This window comes from Propithecus coquereli, unplaced genomic scaffold (assembly GCF_000956105.1).
Source record: "Propithecus coquereli isolate 6110/MARCELLA unplaced genomic scaffold, Pcoq_1.0 Scaffold54, whole genome shotgun sequence".
NCBI classification, from domain to species: Eukaryota; Metazoa; Chordata; class Mammalia; order Primates; family Indriidae; genus Propithecus; species Propithecus coquereli.
In genome coordinates this window covers 536,976-557,283 of record NW_012151285.1, presented here as the reverse complement: position 1 = coordinate 557,283, position 20,308 = coordinate 536,976, and the positions used below count along the sequence as shown (strand labels likewise).

At 45.7% G+C, this 20,308-nt stretch overlaps 1 protein-coding gene across 1 annotated transcript in view; it reads left to right on the top strand.

The window, feature by feature from the left end:
- Positions 1-20,308, top strand: part of MRPS6 (mitochondrial ribosomal protein S6) — a 125,605-nt gene that overhangs the window by 99,584 nt on the left and 5,713 nt on the right. Inside the window, 1 exon segment of the mRNA XM_012657330.1 lies at positions 9,506-9,645. Coding sequence (XP_012512784.1) covers positions 9,506-9,645 — 140 coding nt within the window.

The following is a 20,308-nucleotide window of genomic DNA, read 5'->3' as shown; positions in this document are numbered from 1 at the left end:
GTTCGGGGAAGGGGACTCCTAAACAATTACACACTTGCAAGATGTATGTGGAATGAGAGAGATACATGGATTACAGAGGAAAGGTGCACTGCCAGAAAGTCGCTGCATCTTTTTTTTTTTTTAAGACAGCTTTATTGAGATGTAATTTATATATAAAATTCACCCATTTGAAGTGTGCAATCCAGTAGTTTTTAGTTCAGAGTTGTGCAGCCATCCCCACAATAAATTTAGAACATTTTTGTCACCCAGAAAAGAAGGTCCATGACCATTTGAAGTCACGGCCCATTTCTCCCCACCCCCCACCGCAGGCAGAGTCACTCAGTTACTTTCTTACCTACTTTCTGTCTCTATATATTTGCCTATTCCGGACATTTTTTTCCCCCAGTTAGAATGGCTTTGATTAAAAAGTCCAAAAACAATAGATGCCGGTGTGGACACTTTAAAAAATATTCCTCCTGTCTAACTATATGTGACTAACATCTCCCAGCCCCCCTCCACCCTAGCCACCTAAGCCTCTGGAGACGACCATTCTGCTCTCTACGTCTGTGAGATCAACTTTTTGAAATTTCACGTATGAGTGAGATGATGTGCTGTTTGTCTTTCTTTGCCTGGCTTGTTTCACTTAACATAATTCAGGGAAATGCAAATCAAAACCACACTGAGGTATCCTGTCTTACCTGTCGGGACGGCTGTTATCAAAAAGACAAAAGATAAGTGTTGGCAAGGATGTGGAGAAAAAGGAACCCTTACACACTGCTGGTAAATTAGTGCAACCATATGGAAGACAGGATGGGGGTTCCTCAAAATACTAGAAATAGAACTACTGTATGATCCAGCAGTCCCACCTCTGGTGTCAAAGCTAAAGGGAATGAAGTCAGTATATGCAGCACTAGTCACAGCAGCTGAGATATGCAATCAACCTAAGTGTCCATCAGTGGGTGAATGGATAAAGAAAATGTGGTATCTGTAGAATAGTAGAATACTAGTCAGCCTTAAAAAGAACAAAATCCTGTCATTTGTGACAACATGGATGAACCTAGAGAACATTATGTTAAGTGAAATAAGCCAGGCACAGAACGACAGACACCACATGATCTCACACGTGAAATCTAAGAAAGTAACTGACTTTTGATGGATGTATTTATTCCTGTAATTCCTTTGTGTTTTTATACCCCTCCTCTTCAGGGTAGTGCAGTCCCTTAGGTGCCTTCCTCCCTAGTCGATGGACACGCTTTTGGTGTGTTGTTCAGCAAAGTAGCAAATGTGTCTCTTGCCAAAGCCCATGTTTGTCATTCTATCAGGGCATAATTTTAAAAACTTTTTTTTAACTGTGTCAACTAACCGATACTTTTGCTGAACCTTGTCCGTGTTTAGACACAGGACCTACGTAGAGTTTTCTTATCAACCTTTTGTCTCTATTGTCTAAGTGCATTGTTGACTCTTCCCTCCCCTGGTCTTGTCATTCCGGTGTTGTCTGCCCTGCGCCCTGTGGCACTGAACTGTGCAGAGGGAGAGCAGTCAGTGAGACGGGGAGCTCGGTGATGTCCGCCTGATTCCTGCTCTTGCGATCTGTTTCACACGCTTTGGCATTTCATTTACTTGCTGCCATAGTAACCAGGACTCTTGGCAATCTTCCTGTTTCCCATCTTTTATTCATCTGTGAGTGCATCTGAAGGGGGATGGGGAGGATAGAAATGGAAACCTTGCAGCAAGGGGACGTTGGGCTTCGGAATGTCCTCAGAATAGCAACATGGGTACTTCAATTTTTGCGCCGTTTCCAGCTGATGAAGTAGTATTTACAACAAATAGCCATCCACTGGGATTGTCATTTCTCCATTTCACACTCAGGGAGGACTCCAGTGAAAGAGTGGAACTTCTATGTTCCTTAAATTAGGGTTGGAGAAGATCATTGCTTAAAATTCCTTATAAAGTGCAATTGAGCCAGAATCGTTCATTCCGGGATGATGAGAAGCCAGCTAACTTCCCACTAGAGTGTGGTTCTCACCTTTGTCAGCACCTGGAGCACTTTAAAAAAAAAGTCTTGGTGTCTAGGATATTTGAATCCCCAGGTCAATTGAATTGAAATAGCTAGGGTGAGATGCAGGTGTAGGTAGTTAAGTTTTTGGGGAGTCAAAAGTTATGTGCACATATTTGACTGGACAGAGGATTGGCACCCCTAACCCCTACATTGTTCAAGGGTCAGCTAGCCTACTGTTGACTGGAAGCCTTATTGGTAACAGTCAACACGTATTTTGTATGTTATATGTATTATATACTGTATTCTTACAATAAAGTAAGCTAGAGAAAAAGCAAGATTTTTCAGATTGTTGCAAATTTTCAAAATATTTTCCAGTTTATTGAATAAAATCTGCATATAAGTGGACCCATGTAGTTTAAACCCATGTTCATGGATCAGTTGTATATTGGTTTCTGTCTCTTCCTTCTCCTCCAAGCTCCCCTACTTTTTTTTTTTTTTTTTTTGAGGCAAGGTCTCACTTTGTTGCCAGGCGGGAGTGCAGTGGTGCCATCATAGCTCACTGCAGCCTCAGACTCCTGGGCTCGAGCCATCCTTGTGCCTCAGCCTCCCGGGTAGCTGGGACTACAGGTGAGTGCCACCACACCTGGCTTCCCCTATTTTTTAAAGTCTTTTAAAAACTACCTGTTAAATATTTGTTCAGTAGCTACTTCACATTTGTTATAAATGGCCCATTAAATGTGATTCATAGGCAAAATAGAGCAGTTAAGTGTTCAAAAGTGTTTTCTATCTTTCACCTTTAAAAAGCCTTTTTAAGTTACTTTTCTAGTCACTTCAAGTTAAGGTCCATCTTCGTAAATAATCATGTTTGGACATGTATTCCTGTATCTTTATGTTTCTTAGTGTTCCAAGCTTGATAATTTTTATTCCTTACCTGGAGGACTACAACTCGTGATTCAACAAGTTGTGGAGCAAAAGGAGTTCCCTTGAATCAAAAATATTTGATCAAACGGTTGCTGTGGAACCAGTTTCATGGTTGATCTTGCAGCTGTCGGTAGGCAGGGCTGGCACTCGGCACATTTCGAGGTGGGTTGTTGTCCACCGTCTCCTTCCCAGGTCTGCAGGTTACAGGACTTCTCCACTTCCCTTGAATCCTCTACCGTTGAAAGGTCAGTGCTCACACATGTCCTTTTTCAAATTGCTGTGAGAATCTCCATGCAGAGTTTCCAGGGATGGTCTCTGCATTTGAAAATTCAAATTTCATGGAAATTTTTTAGAAGAAAATAAGCCTTGGAATTAAGATTCAGCAAAGAATGAGAAAGGCTTTTTGCATTTCAGTTTTCACAGGTTTTGACAGTTTTCTGTCCTGGCTCTACCTTCCCTGAGTCCTACCTGCTGTTGGGGGTTGCATGACTCTGTAACATGGGGAGGGCAAGGTGTAGGTCGATGCTACATGCCAGTAGCATGTTGTGGACTGTGTGTGTGTATGATTTCCTGGTGGGCTGGGACAGTGTGGTGATGCTAGCTGGGTGCATCCCAAGGCTACTGGCTTAAAGCTGTCTTTGCCTCAGAGTCTAATTTACAAGATAGTTTTGTTGAGTTTCTCTTCTGGGATGGAAGTAGGCTTCATTAGATTAAACATTGGTCATTAACCAACAGTGTTTATGCTACTCCCATGAATTCTTAGCTTAAATAACCTTTCCGAATGGGAATTTTATTTTGGGGGCAAGTGGAGATGCCCTTCTTCCTTTTGTTCTTCCTACCTTTTTGCTCTCATCTCTTACAATAGAAATTTTCCCCATTAGAATCTCTAGAACTTTGGTTTTCAAAATGTGGTCTGAGGACCCTTGAGCTCCTCAGGGACCCTTTCAGGGGAGGGTTGTGAAAGCAGCAAAGAGCAGAACAGCTGGAGTGTTTGTATAAATCCAGTCAGCAGCATTAACTTTTACTGTATTCTTCACCACCAGGCACTTGCAGTTTTCAGAAGAGCCAGTTTCACTTGAGAGTGGCCTTCAGAATGGTGAATGGTACCAGGATGGTGTTGACTCAGTCTTAGCAGGGGCTGTGGAAGCTGTGCAGTTCAGCCTCCTGCCCAGTGCAAATGTGGACAGTACCATCCTGTATCTGTCCTGTACTTAAGTGATGGGAAGGCCCGCACTTCACAAGGCAACCTGTCTCATTTTTATACAACTGTATTTTTCAGAAATGTGTTCTTGTTTAGAGATTAAAGCTCTGTTTTTCTGTAATTTTTACCCTTTGATTCTAGTCTACTCTTGGGGTCCAATCAAATAAAACAAATTCATCTCCTGCATAATAGCCCTGCAAATATTTGAAGTTAGCTGCTGGGTTTTCCCTAAGTTGTCTTTTATAGGCTAAACACTGTTTGTTTTAGTAATTAATAACAATAATAATATCAAAAATTAGTTTTAATTTTTTTCTAGGATTAATTCATTTTCTTTTTCAAAGTACTGTACTGTTTAGTTAATTTTGGGGGGATAGTACTTTATCTTACCTTACCAGCAAATAATTAGAACAATGTAATTTTAATGTTTATATTTATTTATGTATTTGAACTTGATGTTTTTGAAATGCATGAAATATTTAGTGTTTACTTTCACTGTTAGATGAATTCTGGATCTTTCTAAAGTACAATATTGGTATTAACAGCATTTTGGTACTGCCTGAAATAAATAATAATACACTAATATTGCAATTTTGCTTCAGTATTACAGTCAATACCTTGGCAGTGAGCTTCGTCATATACAAACAGTGGTTTTAAATTATATTAGAGGCTGGGTGTGGTGGTTCACGTACTTCAGGAGACTGAGGTGGGAGGGTCGCTTGAGCCCAGGAGCTTGAGACCAGCCTGCACAACATAGACCTCGACTCTATAAAAAACAAAAGATACTTAGCTGGGTGCAGTGGCATGTGCCTGTAGTCCTGGCTCGCTGGAGGTGGAGGCAGGAGGATCATTTCAGCCCAGGAGTTCAAGGCTGCAGTGAGCTATGATTGTGCCACTGCACTCTAGCCTGGGCAGCAGAGCAAGACCCTGTCACTAAAATAATAATAATAATAATAAATTATATTAGAGATAGGAGGAAACTTCAGGGTTCTTTGAGAAAAGATAGGAGTAAATCAGCAAGAGACCCCCTTAGGGAGGGGAGGTGCAATTGATACACTCATTCATTGAACAGCTCTTCGTTCAGCATCATCATTTGTTCCATGATAGGGACTGTTTTAGACTTTGGGAATCGAGCTGTGTACAGGACAGACAAGGGTCCTTGCTCTCCTGAAGCTTACATTCTGGTTAGTGAGAGAATACTTGCAGATTGCCATAAGCACTGTTAGAAGTAAACGAGAATAACAGGAGTACCTGAGGTGCAGGGGCACTTTTGGGTACTGATGTCAGAATGGGGGCATAAAAAGAGAGAGAGACTTTCATATATATAACTTTGTATGCCTCCAGGAGATGTTGAGAATTGCAATATCAGTGTTTATGTGGAGCTTATAGAAACAAAAATTAAGAACCACTAATTTAGCAGATGAGGAAACTGAGGCACAAGTGTAAAATCGATACATTTTAACATATCCAGAGTTGTATAACTCACTAGTGAATGAGCCAGGACTGGAATCCTGTTTTCCTAGTTTCCATTCACATTCATTCATTGTTTGTTTTTTGTATTTTTTTCAAATGAACGTTTTTAGCCCCCCAATCTGAGCCCCACCAAAATCGTGTTTTATTGACATGCTTGATAAGTTAGGGGAAAGTCTTGGGAGCTGCTTTCAGATGGGATGGGAGAAGCCCATAAGAAGTATGCACAACTAATCTTAGAATAGTTTGAATTAAATATTTCAAAGACCTTGTAAGTGAGAATTACGGCAGCAAGATCATTTGCTTCTGGTAAACCATACGCTTTTACAAATTGAACATTGTGCTGGGTTGAGCAGAACTTAGCACTCCCCCCCTCCAGCCTAAGAATTTTATTTAAATAAATAGATCTATAGATTTCATCAAATGAGGAGAGTTGAAGTTGGCAACCTGGGTTGATAAAGGAGATTAGGAGCTTGGTAGATGGAATGGTGAATTTGTAGAAGCAGTTCTGCGCCCTGTGGCAAGTTGAACAGCCAGGCTGATGGTGTTCGTTCGGTGGTGCCCCGTGTGTCTACCTGGTGACCCGTCTATGGGGAATTCACCCCCTGTACCTCAGTCAGTGGCCTAGACTCGTTTTATTTGTGGTGCATTTCACATTGAGTGGATTGAGGCCCTGCCAGCTTCTGTCACAATGTGGAGCAGGGTTGGCCAGGTAGTAAGTAGTTCAGGATTTGGAGCCATAGGGTTTCTGTTGTAATTACAGATCTACCATTAGCATGAAAGCAACTATAGGCACTGTGCACGTGTGTGAGTTGGCTGTATTCCAGTAAAACTTTATTTGCTGAAACAGATAGTGAGCCAGCTTTGGCCCAGGGCCTCGGTTCACTGACCTTGCTTTATTGTGAGGTCAGGTATATGGGACATGCTTAGCAACCCTAACAAACAAGAAATATTTTTGCTATTCCTTCCATCTTTTTTAACTTTGGGGTAATTTGAAATTGCAGTCAAATGAATCTGGCTATTCAAAGAATGCAGTCTACGGTTTGACCTTGACATATCAAAGTCAAACAAAATGCATTTTGATATTTTCCTAAGTTACATTCTTGTTAGGTAGCCTTGCCCCTTTTTTTGACAGATGTAAGAAGAAAATCTTTTTTTATTTCATAAGCTCTTACTTCGGAAGAGAATACTATGTTTCGTAAACAAGAAATACTGAGATATAGTCCTTTTTAATCAGACAAAACTGAAATTAAAATATATTGGGATAGCTAATCATTAGAAGACTAATCAATCAAAGTTTGTTTTAAAAAACCTTACCCATTCTTTATTTGGATAGACTGTTCATCCACCTTATTACAAGTTAATTGATGTATGCCAGGTCAAGAAATGGCATTTTTAATGAAATGAAATATTATCCTGCTGTAATAATGAGTCTCTGCAGATATATGGAAATGTGTTTGTGAACTAATGAAATAGGAGAAGAATTTAGTCTCCTTGTGATTGGAACTGTATAAGAGTGTGTTTGATATAATCATGAGGAGAAGGGAAGAGATTTTTGGCTTCTGTTTTTATTGTCTTCAGGAAATTTCCGTTTTAAAGTTGGTTCCATATATAAATAAACAAAACAATTTGGTGAGAATTTTAAAAATCCTTAGTGGGCTGCAATATGAAATGAAAGTAAAAATTTCCTTTCTAAGCCTTAGGCTAATACTTAGTGCATTCATACCATTTTAGCAGCATTTGTCAGAAAGGAAATTTATAAAAGTTGGTGGATTTTTTTGGGGGGTTGCCATAATACACACTTAAACTTGTTCTGCAATTTTCTTTTCATTTGACCCTAGATGAGCCACTGGAAGGTAGCCTTTTGTTAAGTTTCCTTTTGTGCCTTAAAATCTCCTTGTTTGCTTGTGTCCCTTCACTTGGTCTTTGCGAAGTGCCCCTTGTCTTCGCCAAGACGTGCCTCTGGCCCCTCCCCGGCTGTCTGGGCAGCTCTCCTTTTCCTTGCGGCAGGCCCTCCCCTCACTTCTGCCCCGTCACTACGTCTCTCAGAGGCCCGGTCCCAAATCTGTGAATCTTCTTGGCTTTTTTTTTTTTTTTGGTGAAGATTAAGTATGTACCAGTAAAACAGACCAGACCAATGTTGGGCATATGGCAGCTGTGTAGTAAATTATAGTGGTCATCCTTGTTATTTTAAAAATCCTACATTTTATCTTCTTGACTGGTTCATTCTCTTTTAACTGCTAGCTTGCTCATGTATGTTCTCTCCTAAAATACATTGCTCACACTTGTCCCTGGAGCCCTGGCGCTTTCTCCTTGTCACCGTTGCTTTCACACCTCTGCCATGGAAACCTTGGCGATCTACCTTCCAGCTCCATCCTGGCTCCATCTCGCTAAGTGCCCATGTAGCCACCACACTGTGATTTTTTTCTTAATCTCCCTCTTCTACCCTCTTGCGTTCTGGAAGCTGCCTCTTTTCTTTAGCTTCTGTGACAGGCAGCCTCCTCATCTTCCTGGTCCTGTTTGTGGGTTTCCTCTTTGCTTCTCTGACTTTAAGTCCTACTGTCGGCTGCCACATGTTTGTGCCCCGCCCTAGGATCTGTTGTTCATCTCTTTTCCTCTCCCCTGCCCTCAGTGATCTCACCTCCTCCTCAGGCTTCGGCTGGCCTGTGCAGACGACTGTAACGTGTGTTGCTCACCCACCTGTTTTGAGCTTAAAAGTTTATATCTTAAGAGGTCAACCTAGGGGATCCATGGGCATCTCAGACTCAGCATGTCTTAAACCAGACTCATCTTTCACTGTCCCCACCAGCCTCTCCAGTGCTCCACCTAGCTGTTGACAACATACCATTCTCCAGCCACCAGGTTGGGGCGCCGACCTTTGCCGCATCTTGCCCTCATTCTCCACATTGCATTTGTTGCATTTTTCAGATTTACCCTCATAAAATACTTTTTCTTTCAAAAATGTTTTGTGTATCCATATGTACTGAGAGATAATCTGGAAAGAAACTCATCGAAATGTTTAAAGTCGTTTTATCTCTGGATGCGGGGATTCCGTACGGTTTGGGTTTTGTTTTTTGTAACAGGCCTTTATTACTTACAGACCGTTGTGCCACCCACAGTCTGCCTTCTCAGCGCCCCTGCTCTGGACTTCATCTGCTGGGCTCCTGGCTGTTTCTGTGCACACGCGCTGCTTGCCCTTGCGCCTTTACTCAGTGCCATCCATTCTTTGTATCTCCACTCACCATTTCCAGGGCTCCTTTCAAGTAAGCTTTCCTTAACGAAACGCTTCTCCAGCTGAATGTCCTTCTTCCTTCCAGGAGCCCTCTGGTCCCTGTGCCACCATCTGTGTTTTGCCTTATGGTCACCTTACCATGTGTTTTTGTGTTACTCCCTTTATTAGATTGTAAGCCCCATGAGGGCAGAGATTGGGTCTTACTCGTCGTTTTCAAACCCTTTTGGTTACAATTTCCCAATTTTTCTTTGGGGGACAACCCCTTTTCCCACTTTGGTGGGATGGCAGGTAAGGTGTCCTGCCAACAGGATGCTCCTCTGGAATTTGAATTTTGAGTCGTGGGATACAAGGACTGACAGTGATTGGCACTGATTCAGCCTGGCAAGGTGCTCTGAAGAAGCCACTCGTTAGTTCCTGCCTCCCAGATCCCTGGAGCTGCTCTGGTCCCTGAACTCTCCAAAGCCCGGTTCTTCAGATTTTTCTTCGTATCTGTGAGCTGTCTCATATCCTTACAATAAATGTCTGTCTCTCTCTCTTTTTATTTTAAGTTAGCCAAAACCAGTTTCTGTTGCTTTTACCCAAAGATTCCTACCAGTAGAGCTGTTATGATTGGAACTGACCAGACTTAATCGTTCTAGTTCTTATATTGGTCCTGATGGTATTTTTTCTTTTCTTTAAAAATGAAAACAAAACAAAACAAAAACAGCCAGAGACTGCTGCTGCTTTGAAACGTACGATAGAAGCCCTGATGGACAGAGGAGCAGTCGTGAGGGCCCTGGAAAACCTGGGTGAACGAGCACTGCCGTATAAGATGTCCGTGCACAGCCAGCGGCACAGTCGAGGCGGGTGAGTGTCCTCGTGAAGCGCTCGGGAATGAAAAGTACACTGTTCGTCAATAGTAGACATTGTCATAACTTCACAGTCAGCTCCTCAGGGTGCCCGGTGTGGTGCACGCACATGCCCTAGCAATGTTGTGTTGCAAACGGGATGCAGTTATGCTGGCCCTAAATAGACTATAATTAGAGCACAAAAACAGGCCAGCCTCGGAGCGACAGGCTGATAAGCTCTTGATTGTGGGCAGCTTTTCTTACCAGCCTAAGCAGTGTTTTCCCCTGGCATTTAATGTTTGCCTTTAGAACACCTTAGTGAACAGTGTTGTCCACATACTAGACTAGTGCATCCGTCGTAAATATGTAGGTTGCAAACTGTGCTGCTTTTGACTAATGTATATAACCAGAGCCTAATCTGCAATGGAAAAACGGTTTTATCTACTCCAACCAATGGTCACAGTTTTCCGTAATGGAACTTTTTCTCCCACTGTGTACAGCAGCTTCCTCAAACATATGGCAGGGGTTTGATTCTGAAGTAATAACTATCTTTGTAGAGGTTCTTTGAGAACAATACAGAATTGCTTTGAAGCTTCTGTAAGCCCTAATGGTGGCTTTTTTATACCCGTGGTTCTGATTTGGGGGAAGAAAATCTCATGTTGGGTTTCCTAGAAGTAGGTGTTAGAGAAGATGGGAACTGGTTTTTAGTATGGTGGGGAAAGTGCAGGGGTATAGAACTCCATCCTCCCTCGGGTCCTCCGTGGCTCTGCATCGCTCCGAGCAAGTCACTCAGAGTCTCTGATTCCAGCTGCTCCAGGCACCGAACTCGGGTGAGCCTCCTCCCGTCTGCACCGTCAGGGGCCCAGGCAGGAGAGTCTCTCAGACGTGCTCGTGGGCAGAATGCTGCTTTTGGCCACGTGGAGCTAGTGGTCTGGTGCAGCTGCGGTGCAGTCCTGGGGCCTGAGTGGAGTCGCGTCTCTCCCATCCAGGCTTCCTTACTGCATGTAAACCTTCTGCCGTACTGCACGTTCCGTCTTCTGATTGCTTCACCTTGTTTTGTGCTAGTGTTCAGCTTCTCGAGAACACCTCTGAAGAGAGTGCCTGCACGTTGCTAGGCAACAGGAAATGCAGTGGCTAGGCGTCTTCCGTAGGCTTAACAATGAGGGGTGAGTGTGTGTGGGGAATGTTTCTTTCTTTTCTTTCTGTGTAACCACAATGGGTTGGTTTAGCAGCAAGGCTATGAATTCTTTCGCCTGTTTGTTTAAAGAGCATATAAAATCTGGCCACAGATTATTAACAAGGTTCTTGGACGGAAGGCACTGATGAGGAGAGAAGTCAGGGCCCTCATCCACGTGGTGCTTGTAGGGTGTCCGGGAGGGGTGCTTCCTTTCGCCCTCTTTCCAAGGAGAGGATATGATTTTGCCGAGGGCTGGCGTGACCAGCATCCTAGAATTTGTACTTCTCACAAGTGCCTGGATAATGATGGTGCCACTTGTCTGAGGACCACACTTGGAGAGCCAGTGTATTAACTCATTTAGTTTTCAGGCCTCTGTGTACCGTGCTAGACGGTCGGGGGAGAGGACTGCTGTTTCACTTTTCAAGTGGAAAAAATTCAGGTTCTGGAAGAACCCCCCCGGACTAAGCCAGAACTGCTGAGCACACTGGCCCTGCATTCTGACTTGCTGACAAGGGGCACGTGCCTCACCGAGGACTTTGTGACTGTTGCGTTCACTTCGCTCATTGACATTTGAAGACCTTATTTCTGGTCCTTTTACTTCAGACTCCTCAGCAAAGGAGAAGCAATGTTCTATATTACAGACACACACAGAAAGGTGGTGCCCCGCTGCAGTGGGAGAGGTTCACGTTTTAAGCTCATTTTTCTGGCATAAATCAATGTCTGGTATTTATTTGTTTAAAGTTATGTTTTTTAAAGTCTGGCCCCCAAAACACTATTGGTATAGAGGTGCTCCACCAAAAGAAAAAGTGGGGTGTTTGCGATGTGGAAGACTCGCATGGTCTAATCCCTTAGGGCAGCGGTCCCCAACCTTTTCGGTGCCAGGGACTGGTTTCATGGAAGACACTTTTTCCACGGACTGGAGGCCGGTGGGGAGGAGGGTCAGGTAGTGATGCCAGCGATAGGGAGCTGCTGTAAATACAGATGAAGCTTCACTCGCGTGTCGGCCACTCACCTCCTGCTGTGCACACCTCCCCCCTTTCCTAAGTTTCATGGAAGACAGTTTTTGCATGGGATTGGGGAGGGACTGAGCTCTGCGGCCCTGTCCTTAATAAGCCTGGGACCGGTACTGGTCTTCGGGCCTGGGGCTTGGGGACCGCAGCCTTACAGAGATTCACAGTGCACACTGGCATGTGCATTGGCCTGTTTGATGGGAAGTCCTTCAGTAAGATCCCTTCGTTTATTAATTTTATTTGGCTATGTTGCCTTTGATTTTTGTAACCTCCATGAATATGCTCCACAGTGACTTTGGGAAATGAGGAAATGAGGGGCTAGTGTAGTTTATAGTTACCTGGATAAGGATTTGGAATTGAGTGGCGTGTCCAGACGTCTGTAGTGTGGAGCTTTAAGGTTTGTCTGATACTCTCTTGGCTTCAGGCAGTCCCTCCACAGTCACCAACCCCAGTCTTGTCTGTTACCAGGCTTTTTGCTCATTTGGCAAGTTCTGTGTGCACATAGCCAACAGAGGTGTTAGAAACGTTTATTGAGTGGATTATGTGCTGTGGTGTGCATGGTACCGGGAAGTTCACTTATCTGAAATGGTTGGGAAGAAACAGTGGTCTTGTTGGTTATGCATTTAGCATTCCAAATTTTGGCCCTTTTTCAACGGCCCTGGAGGTGATGACAAGTGTCTGCAATTTTGGGGAGGCACTGGTCTGACGTTGATCCTGACGCTGGTGTAAGAGCCGGTGTTTTAGCTAGAGCGAGCCTGGGTGCTCTGAGAATGCAGGTTCTATTGGGCCCTGTTGGTGTCATGTGTTTAATGCTTTTACATTTTGTGGGGAGAAATGGTATGTCCTAGTTGTATCGCTAGGTCTCAGGTTGTTTCTTGGGATTGTCATGGTTCCTGCTCTCAAGGAGTGTTTCAGTCTAATCAGGGAGTTGGCTACGTAGTGCTAACCTAGGCATCGGCAAGAGGTGTGAGTGAAGGTGCCCAGAACAGCAGGGCGTAGAGCCAGGCCTGGGGCTGTGTCAGGCGTCTCCGTTCCAGTTATTTCCAACATGCTGGGTGATAGCTCCACCGTTCTCTAATCCCCACTTCCTCCCTCCAAGCCCATCCTCCCCACTCCTGCCCAGTAGGCTGGAAGAGAGAAGTAGGTAGGAGAGACCCTGCTGCTCTTGGGTTATCTGAGAAGTCTTCCCAGAGCGGTAGGATATACTTTGGAAGTGGCACCTGGTGTTTATTATTATATCAAGACTATTTCCAATTTATGCCCAAAATAAAAATATAGTCATTCTAAATATTAATTTAGTCAGTCTCCACTTTAGAAGCAGGTTATGTTCCAGAAATTTGTCTGTAAGTCTGTTGTTTATAAATGGGAACTTATTTTCCCACTGGAACAACTTGATGGTTAAGTTCCCAGACTGGTCCACAGAAATTTACTTCATTCATAATCTGTGAGGGTCAGTAGAACTGGGTGAGTCATTTATGTACAGCTGAGGATGATTTTAACCTTGTTTTAAAAAATGCTGTTCTGTTCCACCTGGCAGGGGAATGGGGCCTGGGTCGAGTCACCCTTATAGATGGGGACACTATCTTAGACATCTGTAACTTATTAACACGATTTTTCTGTTTTCCAAGGGCAATCCTGTCCCAAGTCAGCTGTCCCCAGGTGATGTGAATTTAGGAGGAGGGGGTGGGGCATTCACTAGATACCCCTGCTGCTGCATGGCCAGGTCAGGGATGCTGGGTCTTGGATGGAAGATTCTGGCTTCACTCACCACTGTTGTCACCAGGCAGTGTCTGGAAACCCCTTGAACATGACCTGGAGCTGAGGCCTCAGAAGGCCTGGGAATCGTCCCCAGTGCTGGATTGGCTTTGGTCTCCTTCAGGCCCCCAGGCTGTGTCCCCTTTGTGCCTCCGCGTGCTCACCTCAATATCCTCTGGACCCCGTGGGAAAGGCAAGGGTGGTGTGGAAAATTCTTACTGTCTGAAAGGGGAGGATGTCACCTAGGCAGGAGGGAGCAGCGGGAGTGGAGGCTCATTTAGCCCCTTGCTAAAAAGGGGCAGGCGTTTTACCGAGTCGTAGTAACAGTCACGCTGTGCCAGGACCACGTCAGCGTGTTACTCTGGGCTGCACGTTACGGTTCTTGTTCCACTAGATGGGTTGGGCTGAGGCTGCGAGGGAACTGTAGAAACAGCGGTCCGGTCCGTGTTGCAGCCTTGGGCTGTGCTGGCGTGTAAAAGGATGCCTCTGCTGGGGTTCGACTCTTTTTCCCAGGTCTGATTTTACTGCAGTGAGATTGGGCTGACTTCCGAATGCCTGTGTGTGTAAGAACTCTTAAGTAGTGAAAGCAGTTTTTCTCACCTGTTTTGCACCTTCTTTCCCTGTTCTTATCTGCTTTAAAATTTGGGTGGGTGCTTATAGCAGAGATCTACTGGCCTACATATAAGATACCCTTCTATTTACGGGTAAGCAGGACGGTAAAAATAACTGGCTCCATGGTGAATCAGTGGAATTTTACTGACTCGCTCCCCAAATGTGTCTGCAGCTTACTCCAAGAGCGCTGGCACCCTCTCTAGAGGAGATTGATTCTCCTCTGTAGTTTTCCCGTTAGCTAACATTTCCATGTTCTCGTGCTTTCTGCCAGCATTAAGTCAAGGCCAGCATCCTGACCCCATTCTTGTGTGTAGGTGCTCTGCGCTGAGTTTCAAGGCAGGGCTGCTGTGGCATTGGAGGTTTCTTTTTAGTGGCAGTGCCCCAAGATTTGTAAGGGTTCTGCAGCAGGTTTAGTGGTTTTTAAAATGTGTGAGAACCAACAAATAGAGAAAGAAATGGGGCTTTTCCATGCGGAGGGTGCCTTGGTTTGAAAGCCCGAATCCAGCAAGGTTTAACCGAGACGGTGTAGGAGCTGGCATTCAAACAGACCTGTTTTCTATCTTCAGAAAGGCTCAAAGACGCTTCGGGGCTGCAAAGCCCCCTCCCCCACCCACTGTAAGCCACTGAGCGCTTCAGTGGAAATTTCCACTTGTCTGCTGGGGGAAGGGGAGGGTGAGGGAGACAGACAAAGACTATAACTCAAATTCAAGCAAGCTGTTTTTATGGAAAACTTGTAAATACAGGGTTAAGACGAAAGTGAACTTAAAACAATACAACCTTTACATTTAAGAGCATTACAAGAAAACACACTTTTTCCCTTGATTACTGGTGGAGTGGGGTGGGGGTTGGAGGCCCAGCAGCCTGTCTAGCCCGTGTCTGAAGGTGACTGGGTGTGTGGGGAGGGCTAGGACTCGAGGGGAGGAGCAGAAGGGACCCTGACAGCTGCCGTTTCCACACTGCATCTGCAGTGATGCCACGTTCTTGGTGGCATCCTTTTCCAGCATTGGGCACCATCTATCCTGGGGAAGCCATTTTTCTGGTTTTTTTCAGGTCTGTAGGGGGTTTTGGTCACGTAGTGGAGAGTTTTGTAGTGTGAGAGTGTCTTAGGAAAGACAAAGGAGATTAATTATCACCTTGAAGACGATGTGGGCAGGTTCTACCTGGGAAGTGGTTCCCTGTTGCTCCAGCTTCTGAACGCTGGTATCTGCAGGAAGAGCCGCGATGGTGCGTGGAACCTTCCCTGGCACCTCCTCTCTTTCCTGCCCGCTGTCAGTCATCTCCTTACTTCCAGCTCTGCGGTGCATAAAAGCAAAGCGCTTTTCTATAGAAAAGAGAGATGCTTGCGTAAAGCTGATATCAGCCTCGCAGATGAAGTGATTCTGTAATTAGCACCACACGTGGGAAACAGACCTTTGACAGTAAACACTGCTGGGCTTGTGCCCAAGGCGGTGGTGGCGCCTGCGTGAACCTGGCTGCCTGCTACGCACAGCCCTTTCGCTCTGGCCATGTAGCGCGTGGTTGAAGGTGCTGGGAATGTGCAGTATAATTAGATTTTAGACGTTTGAGCTGGGTTTTTCAAAAAGATCTGTCCACTTACTGATTCAATCACTGATTAGACTAGAAATGGGAAATGGAAAACTAGCTATTTGGAGAACTTTATTATTTTCTTATTAGAATGTCAGCTTTTGGGCATGTCTAGGCAGTTGCAGTGCCATCAAAATTCTTAACTATTCCACCTTGAGTGAGGAGTTGATCTTGAGGATGGAGTCGAGAAAGAGTCCACGTATGTTAGGACTTGTGGTCTTGTGTTTTGGTTCTGCCTAGCTTGGTTAGGAGAAGCAGCAGACATTCATACCACGTTGTGGATTCGGAAGCCTCTTGGTTCTCCCTTCCCCCAGGGCCAGGAGGAAGGTGGGGCCGAGGGCTCTCAGATTCCCGGGAGACACTGGGCCCCTCCTCTGGCCCCTTCCCTGGAACAGCAGCTCCTCTGAGCCTCAGGATGGTCTCTCCATGGCCACCGTTATGAGGATGGAGGGAGCAGGTTCTGAGGTCGTTTTTTCAACCCAATTTCCATTTTTGTAGGCCTCATGTGGACCAGCACTGTCATGGGAAAGAGGTCCTTGCAGGTGTCAGAAGCAGCGCAGCTTCATGACTCCAAGGGGGTTGTTCTAGGCCTTACTTTCTTCATGTGTAAAAATGGAAATGCAGGGCTGTACTCCGTGCTGTTGCATCAGTGTGGTGTAGTGTCATCCTCATTCCTTGGGTTGTCTGGGTTAGCGAAGCCCAGCAGCTGGGTGTCTGTGATGGCGCCGTCATTGCCAAGTCTCCCGAAGGAGTTGGGGTGGGGTTGTTGGAGTAGCGTGAGCCTGGGTTCCTGCTGCACAGAGGCTCTCGTGACTCTCAGTGCAGTCCGACCGTGTGCTCCAGGAGGGGAAGCTGTGTGTTCCTCATCTTCTTAAGCCTCCTTCTGAGGTTTGCCCGTAGCAGATGCTCCTTAACCAGGTAAGTTTGCCCGGTTAAGTAGGTAGGAAAAATAATGTCTACTAGAAGCAACCAAGAATTGGTCAAGTCTTTCCTGTGTGGGAAAGCCATGATGGACCATTAATCTGTGTGTTTGGGCCACTGCAGCAGACAGTTTGTCCCGGACTTCTGCTCTGTTCTCTCAGGGTGGGGGATGGACGGTTTGGTTCCCTGGAAGAAGAGGTGCGGAGGTAGGAGGTTTCCCTTTCCACAGAGATGGGTGAATACAGTGAGATCTGCCCAGCTCTGAGCCACTTCCCCCCCTTCTCTGTCTTGGTGGTGTTTCCTTTTTGTGTGAATTTCCACGTTGGAATAAGGAGCCGTGGGAGTGGAAGCAGGCTTTGCCCTGGTCAGCCCGGGCCCAGATCAGCAGGTGATAAGGGTGAAGTGAGGGTCACAAGCCATGGTTGTGGGCATAGACCCCACGTGCTGGCTGGTGCTCTTGTTCGGGCTGGTTGCTAAGGAGTGTCGCCACCAGTGGAGGGGCGTCAGTGGAGGGGCGTCAGAGCAGGGGAGAGTGCGAGGTGAGAGGGGCTTTGGTAGCAGTGGGGCAGCCTTCAGAAGCCTATATAGCCCAGTCTTAGGATTTCCAGATCTTTCTCTGAGACTTCTCTTTATCTTCGAGAAACCGACGTGCTGGGTGCGAGGTAGCAAGAGGTGCGGTGGACAGAGAGAGGAGCTGTAGAGTCTGGAGTCCAGAGCTTGACACTCTCTTTGTGCCCTGGGGAAGATCAGTGCCCTCTTGGAGCATCAGTTTTCTCGTGAGAAGGGGTTGGACTGCGTCGTCTATTCCCAGCACTTCCATTCTATGACTCTGGAACCCATGTGGTCCCAAAGCTGTCCGTGGCTTCTTGTGAGCTGGAGTCAAAAGACCTGCTCTGTTTGAACCCTGGTGATGGCCGCTTAGTAGCCGAGTGAGCTTGGGCTGATGACCTGACCTTCCTGAGTCTCTCTTCTTAACTGCGTTGAATTGCAGACTCAAACGAGGCGGCACTTAGGAAACCACCGTGGGAACTGCTGGAGGAGTCGCTGTTGCTGGGGGAGGCTGCTGGACGCAACCCAGCGCTGGACGCCACTGCCTCTCCTGCGTCCCCTAATGGCCACGAAGAGTGGAGCTGCTGCCTCTCTCTCGCCCTCTCCTCAGAGCTGTTGAAAAGATGTGAGAGTGCTTTGGAAGTTAGAGAGTCCCATGTAAGACGCTTCTAAGTTTTGAACTGTGAGGTTTCTGATTTATCTGGCCGCTAGTTTCTATCCCTGGATGTTCTTTTTACCGTTATCACAAAATGGTATCCAGAAGCTTTGGGTGTATTTGTGAGGATTATTTGGTGAGTGTGAGTGTACGGAGAACGCTTTTCAGGAAGACTACGAGGATTGATTTGTGGGCAGTTGAGTTGGTTGTTGGCAGCGGTAAACACACTTTTGCTTAGAACATGTTTGGACTCCTGTGCTAGCCCACAAAAATGCCTCTTAAACCTGGGATGCAGTTGAATGGAAAATGGAAGAAAGCAATGCTTGTTGCTAACAGTATTATAAGTAAAACCAACAAGCCCCAGAGATGATACTTGAATAAGTCGAATACTCGAGTACAAAGAAGGGCACGCTTCAACTCAGGGGAACACGAGGTGCCAGTGGACTCCTGGAGGCAGGGACTTGGAGCACTTGTAGGGCTGGCTGTGGCGATGGCTGGGTTATTGGATGCCCCGAGTGTGTCCGGCCCTTGCTAAGCACATCCATCCGTAGTAGTACCACGTGATACACGGCATCTCACCAGCGCACTGCCGTCAGCATGGGCTGTGTGTGGAATAAAGCAAGAGAGGAGGACTCTTCCAGGGAAACTAGGCAAAAGGCGGTAAGGCGGCAGGAGCTAAGAGAGAATGCACGTGTGTTCAAAGACAAACTGCCTGCTGTAGATGTAAGTGTTGCGGGAACGTTGGCAGAGGGTGAAGTCATGACTTGCTGTGGTAGTTTGGAAGAACATTTTGACGAATTTACTGCATGGAAGAACACGTGGATGGATGGGAGGGAAGACTTGCTGGGGGTTCTGCTGGGCGAGAGTCCCCTGCCCTGGCCACCAGGCCACCAAAGGGAAATTGTTGAGGACAGGGTGGGGGTGTGTGTGGGTAAAGGCTGGGGGTTGGCGAGGAGGATATGATTTGAAGTTGATCACACTTTTTTAAAGGCTCTATTCCAGAGCCTTGCTCAAAATAACTGATCAATAATTAAATGTTGAACAAACGAGCAGTTCATGAGTTGGGTGTGTGCAGGCCTATTACCTGCTATATGGAGTAGAAATATGGAAGTGGAATTAAACCTCAGAAAAGTTGGCCAGGGTGGTGTGTAGTTTTCACAGTAAGCCCACGTGGTGGTCTCATTGGTGAGCACATGTGTAAGTCACTGCCTCAAGAAGTTGGTGAGATAGTGGCGTTCACACCATTTTATTTCCTTTCCCAGGGAACCTGGGACTCTTCGTCAGCCGCGGGGCTCCCTTCTGGTCCGCACTCACACAGGCAACTGCCAGGTCCTGCCTGTTCAGCTTCCTAAACAGCAGCTATAGCGAGGTGTAACTTACACAGTGTACAGTTTGATAAGGTTTGACATTCGTACACACCTATGAAATCACTGTCACGATCGTACACATATTCTTCACCCCGGAGTTTCCTCCTGCCCCTCTGATCCCTCCCTCCACTTGTCCTTCATCCCGGCAAACCACCCATCCACTTTCTTTCACTTCAGAGTTGTTTATTTTGACTTGCTTTTTCTACTTTACACAATGGTGTGAGAGCGATTGCCATTCAGTAGTAACTGTACTTAGGTACCCATATGACCGTTCCGTTTTTCGCTTCCAGTACAGCATTCAGTAAACTTATGTGAGCTTCTCAGTACTTTATTATAAAATAGGCTTTGTGTTAGATGAAGTTGCCCAACTGTAGGCTAATGTAAGTGTTCTGAGCACATTTAACATAGGTTTGCCTAAGCGATGCTAAGTTAGTGCATTAAATGTATTTCAACTTTGGATATTTTCAACTTGCGATGGGTTTATCAGGACGTAGCCCCACTGTAAGTCAAGGAACAGCTGTGTTTTTTAGAATTTTATACAGATAGAATCAGATAGAATATACGTTTTCTACCCTAGTTTCCCTCAACATAATTATTTTGGGGATCCACCGCCATGCGGGGATGGGGGAACCTGCGGCCTTGACCACATGTGGCCTTCCGGATCGTTGAGTGCAGCCTTTTGACTGAATCCAGATTTTATGGATGTTTGGATTCAGTCGAGGGGCTGCACTTGGGGATCTGGAGGGCCACGTGTGGCCCCAAGACTGCAGGTTCCTCACCCTTTTATATGCTTATCATTTTACGTGTTGATGGATATCTGTGTTGATTCTGGTTCAGGGTTGTTACAGATAAAGCTGCTGTTAACATTTGTGTACAAGTTTTGTGAACATGTGCTTTCAAGTCTCTTGAGTAGATACCTGGGAGTGTAATGGCTTGATCGTAATGGCAGGTGTGTGTTTAAGAAAATGCTGAACTTTTTTCAAAATGATTGTGTTGTTTACATTCCCACTAGCAGTGGATGAGAATGCCAGTTTCTCAACATCCTCGCCAGC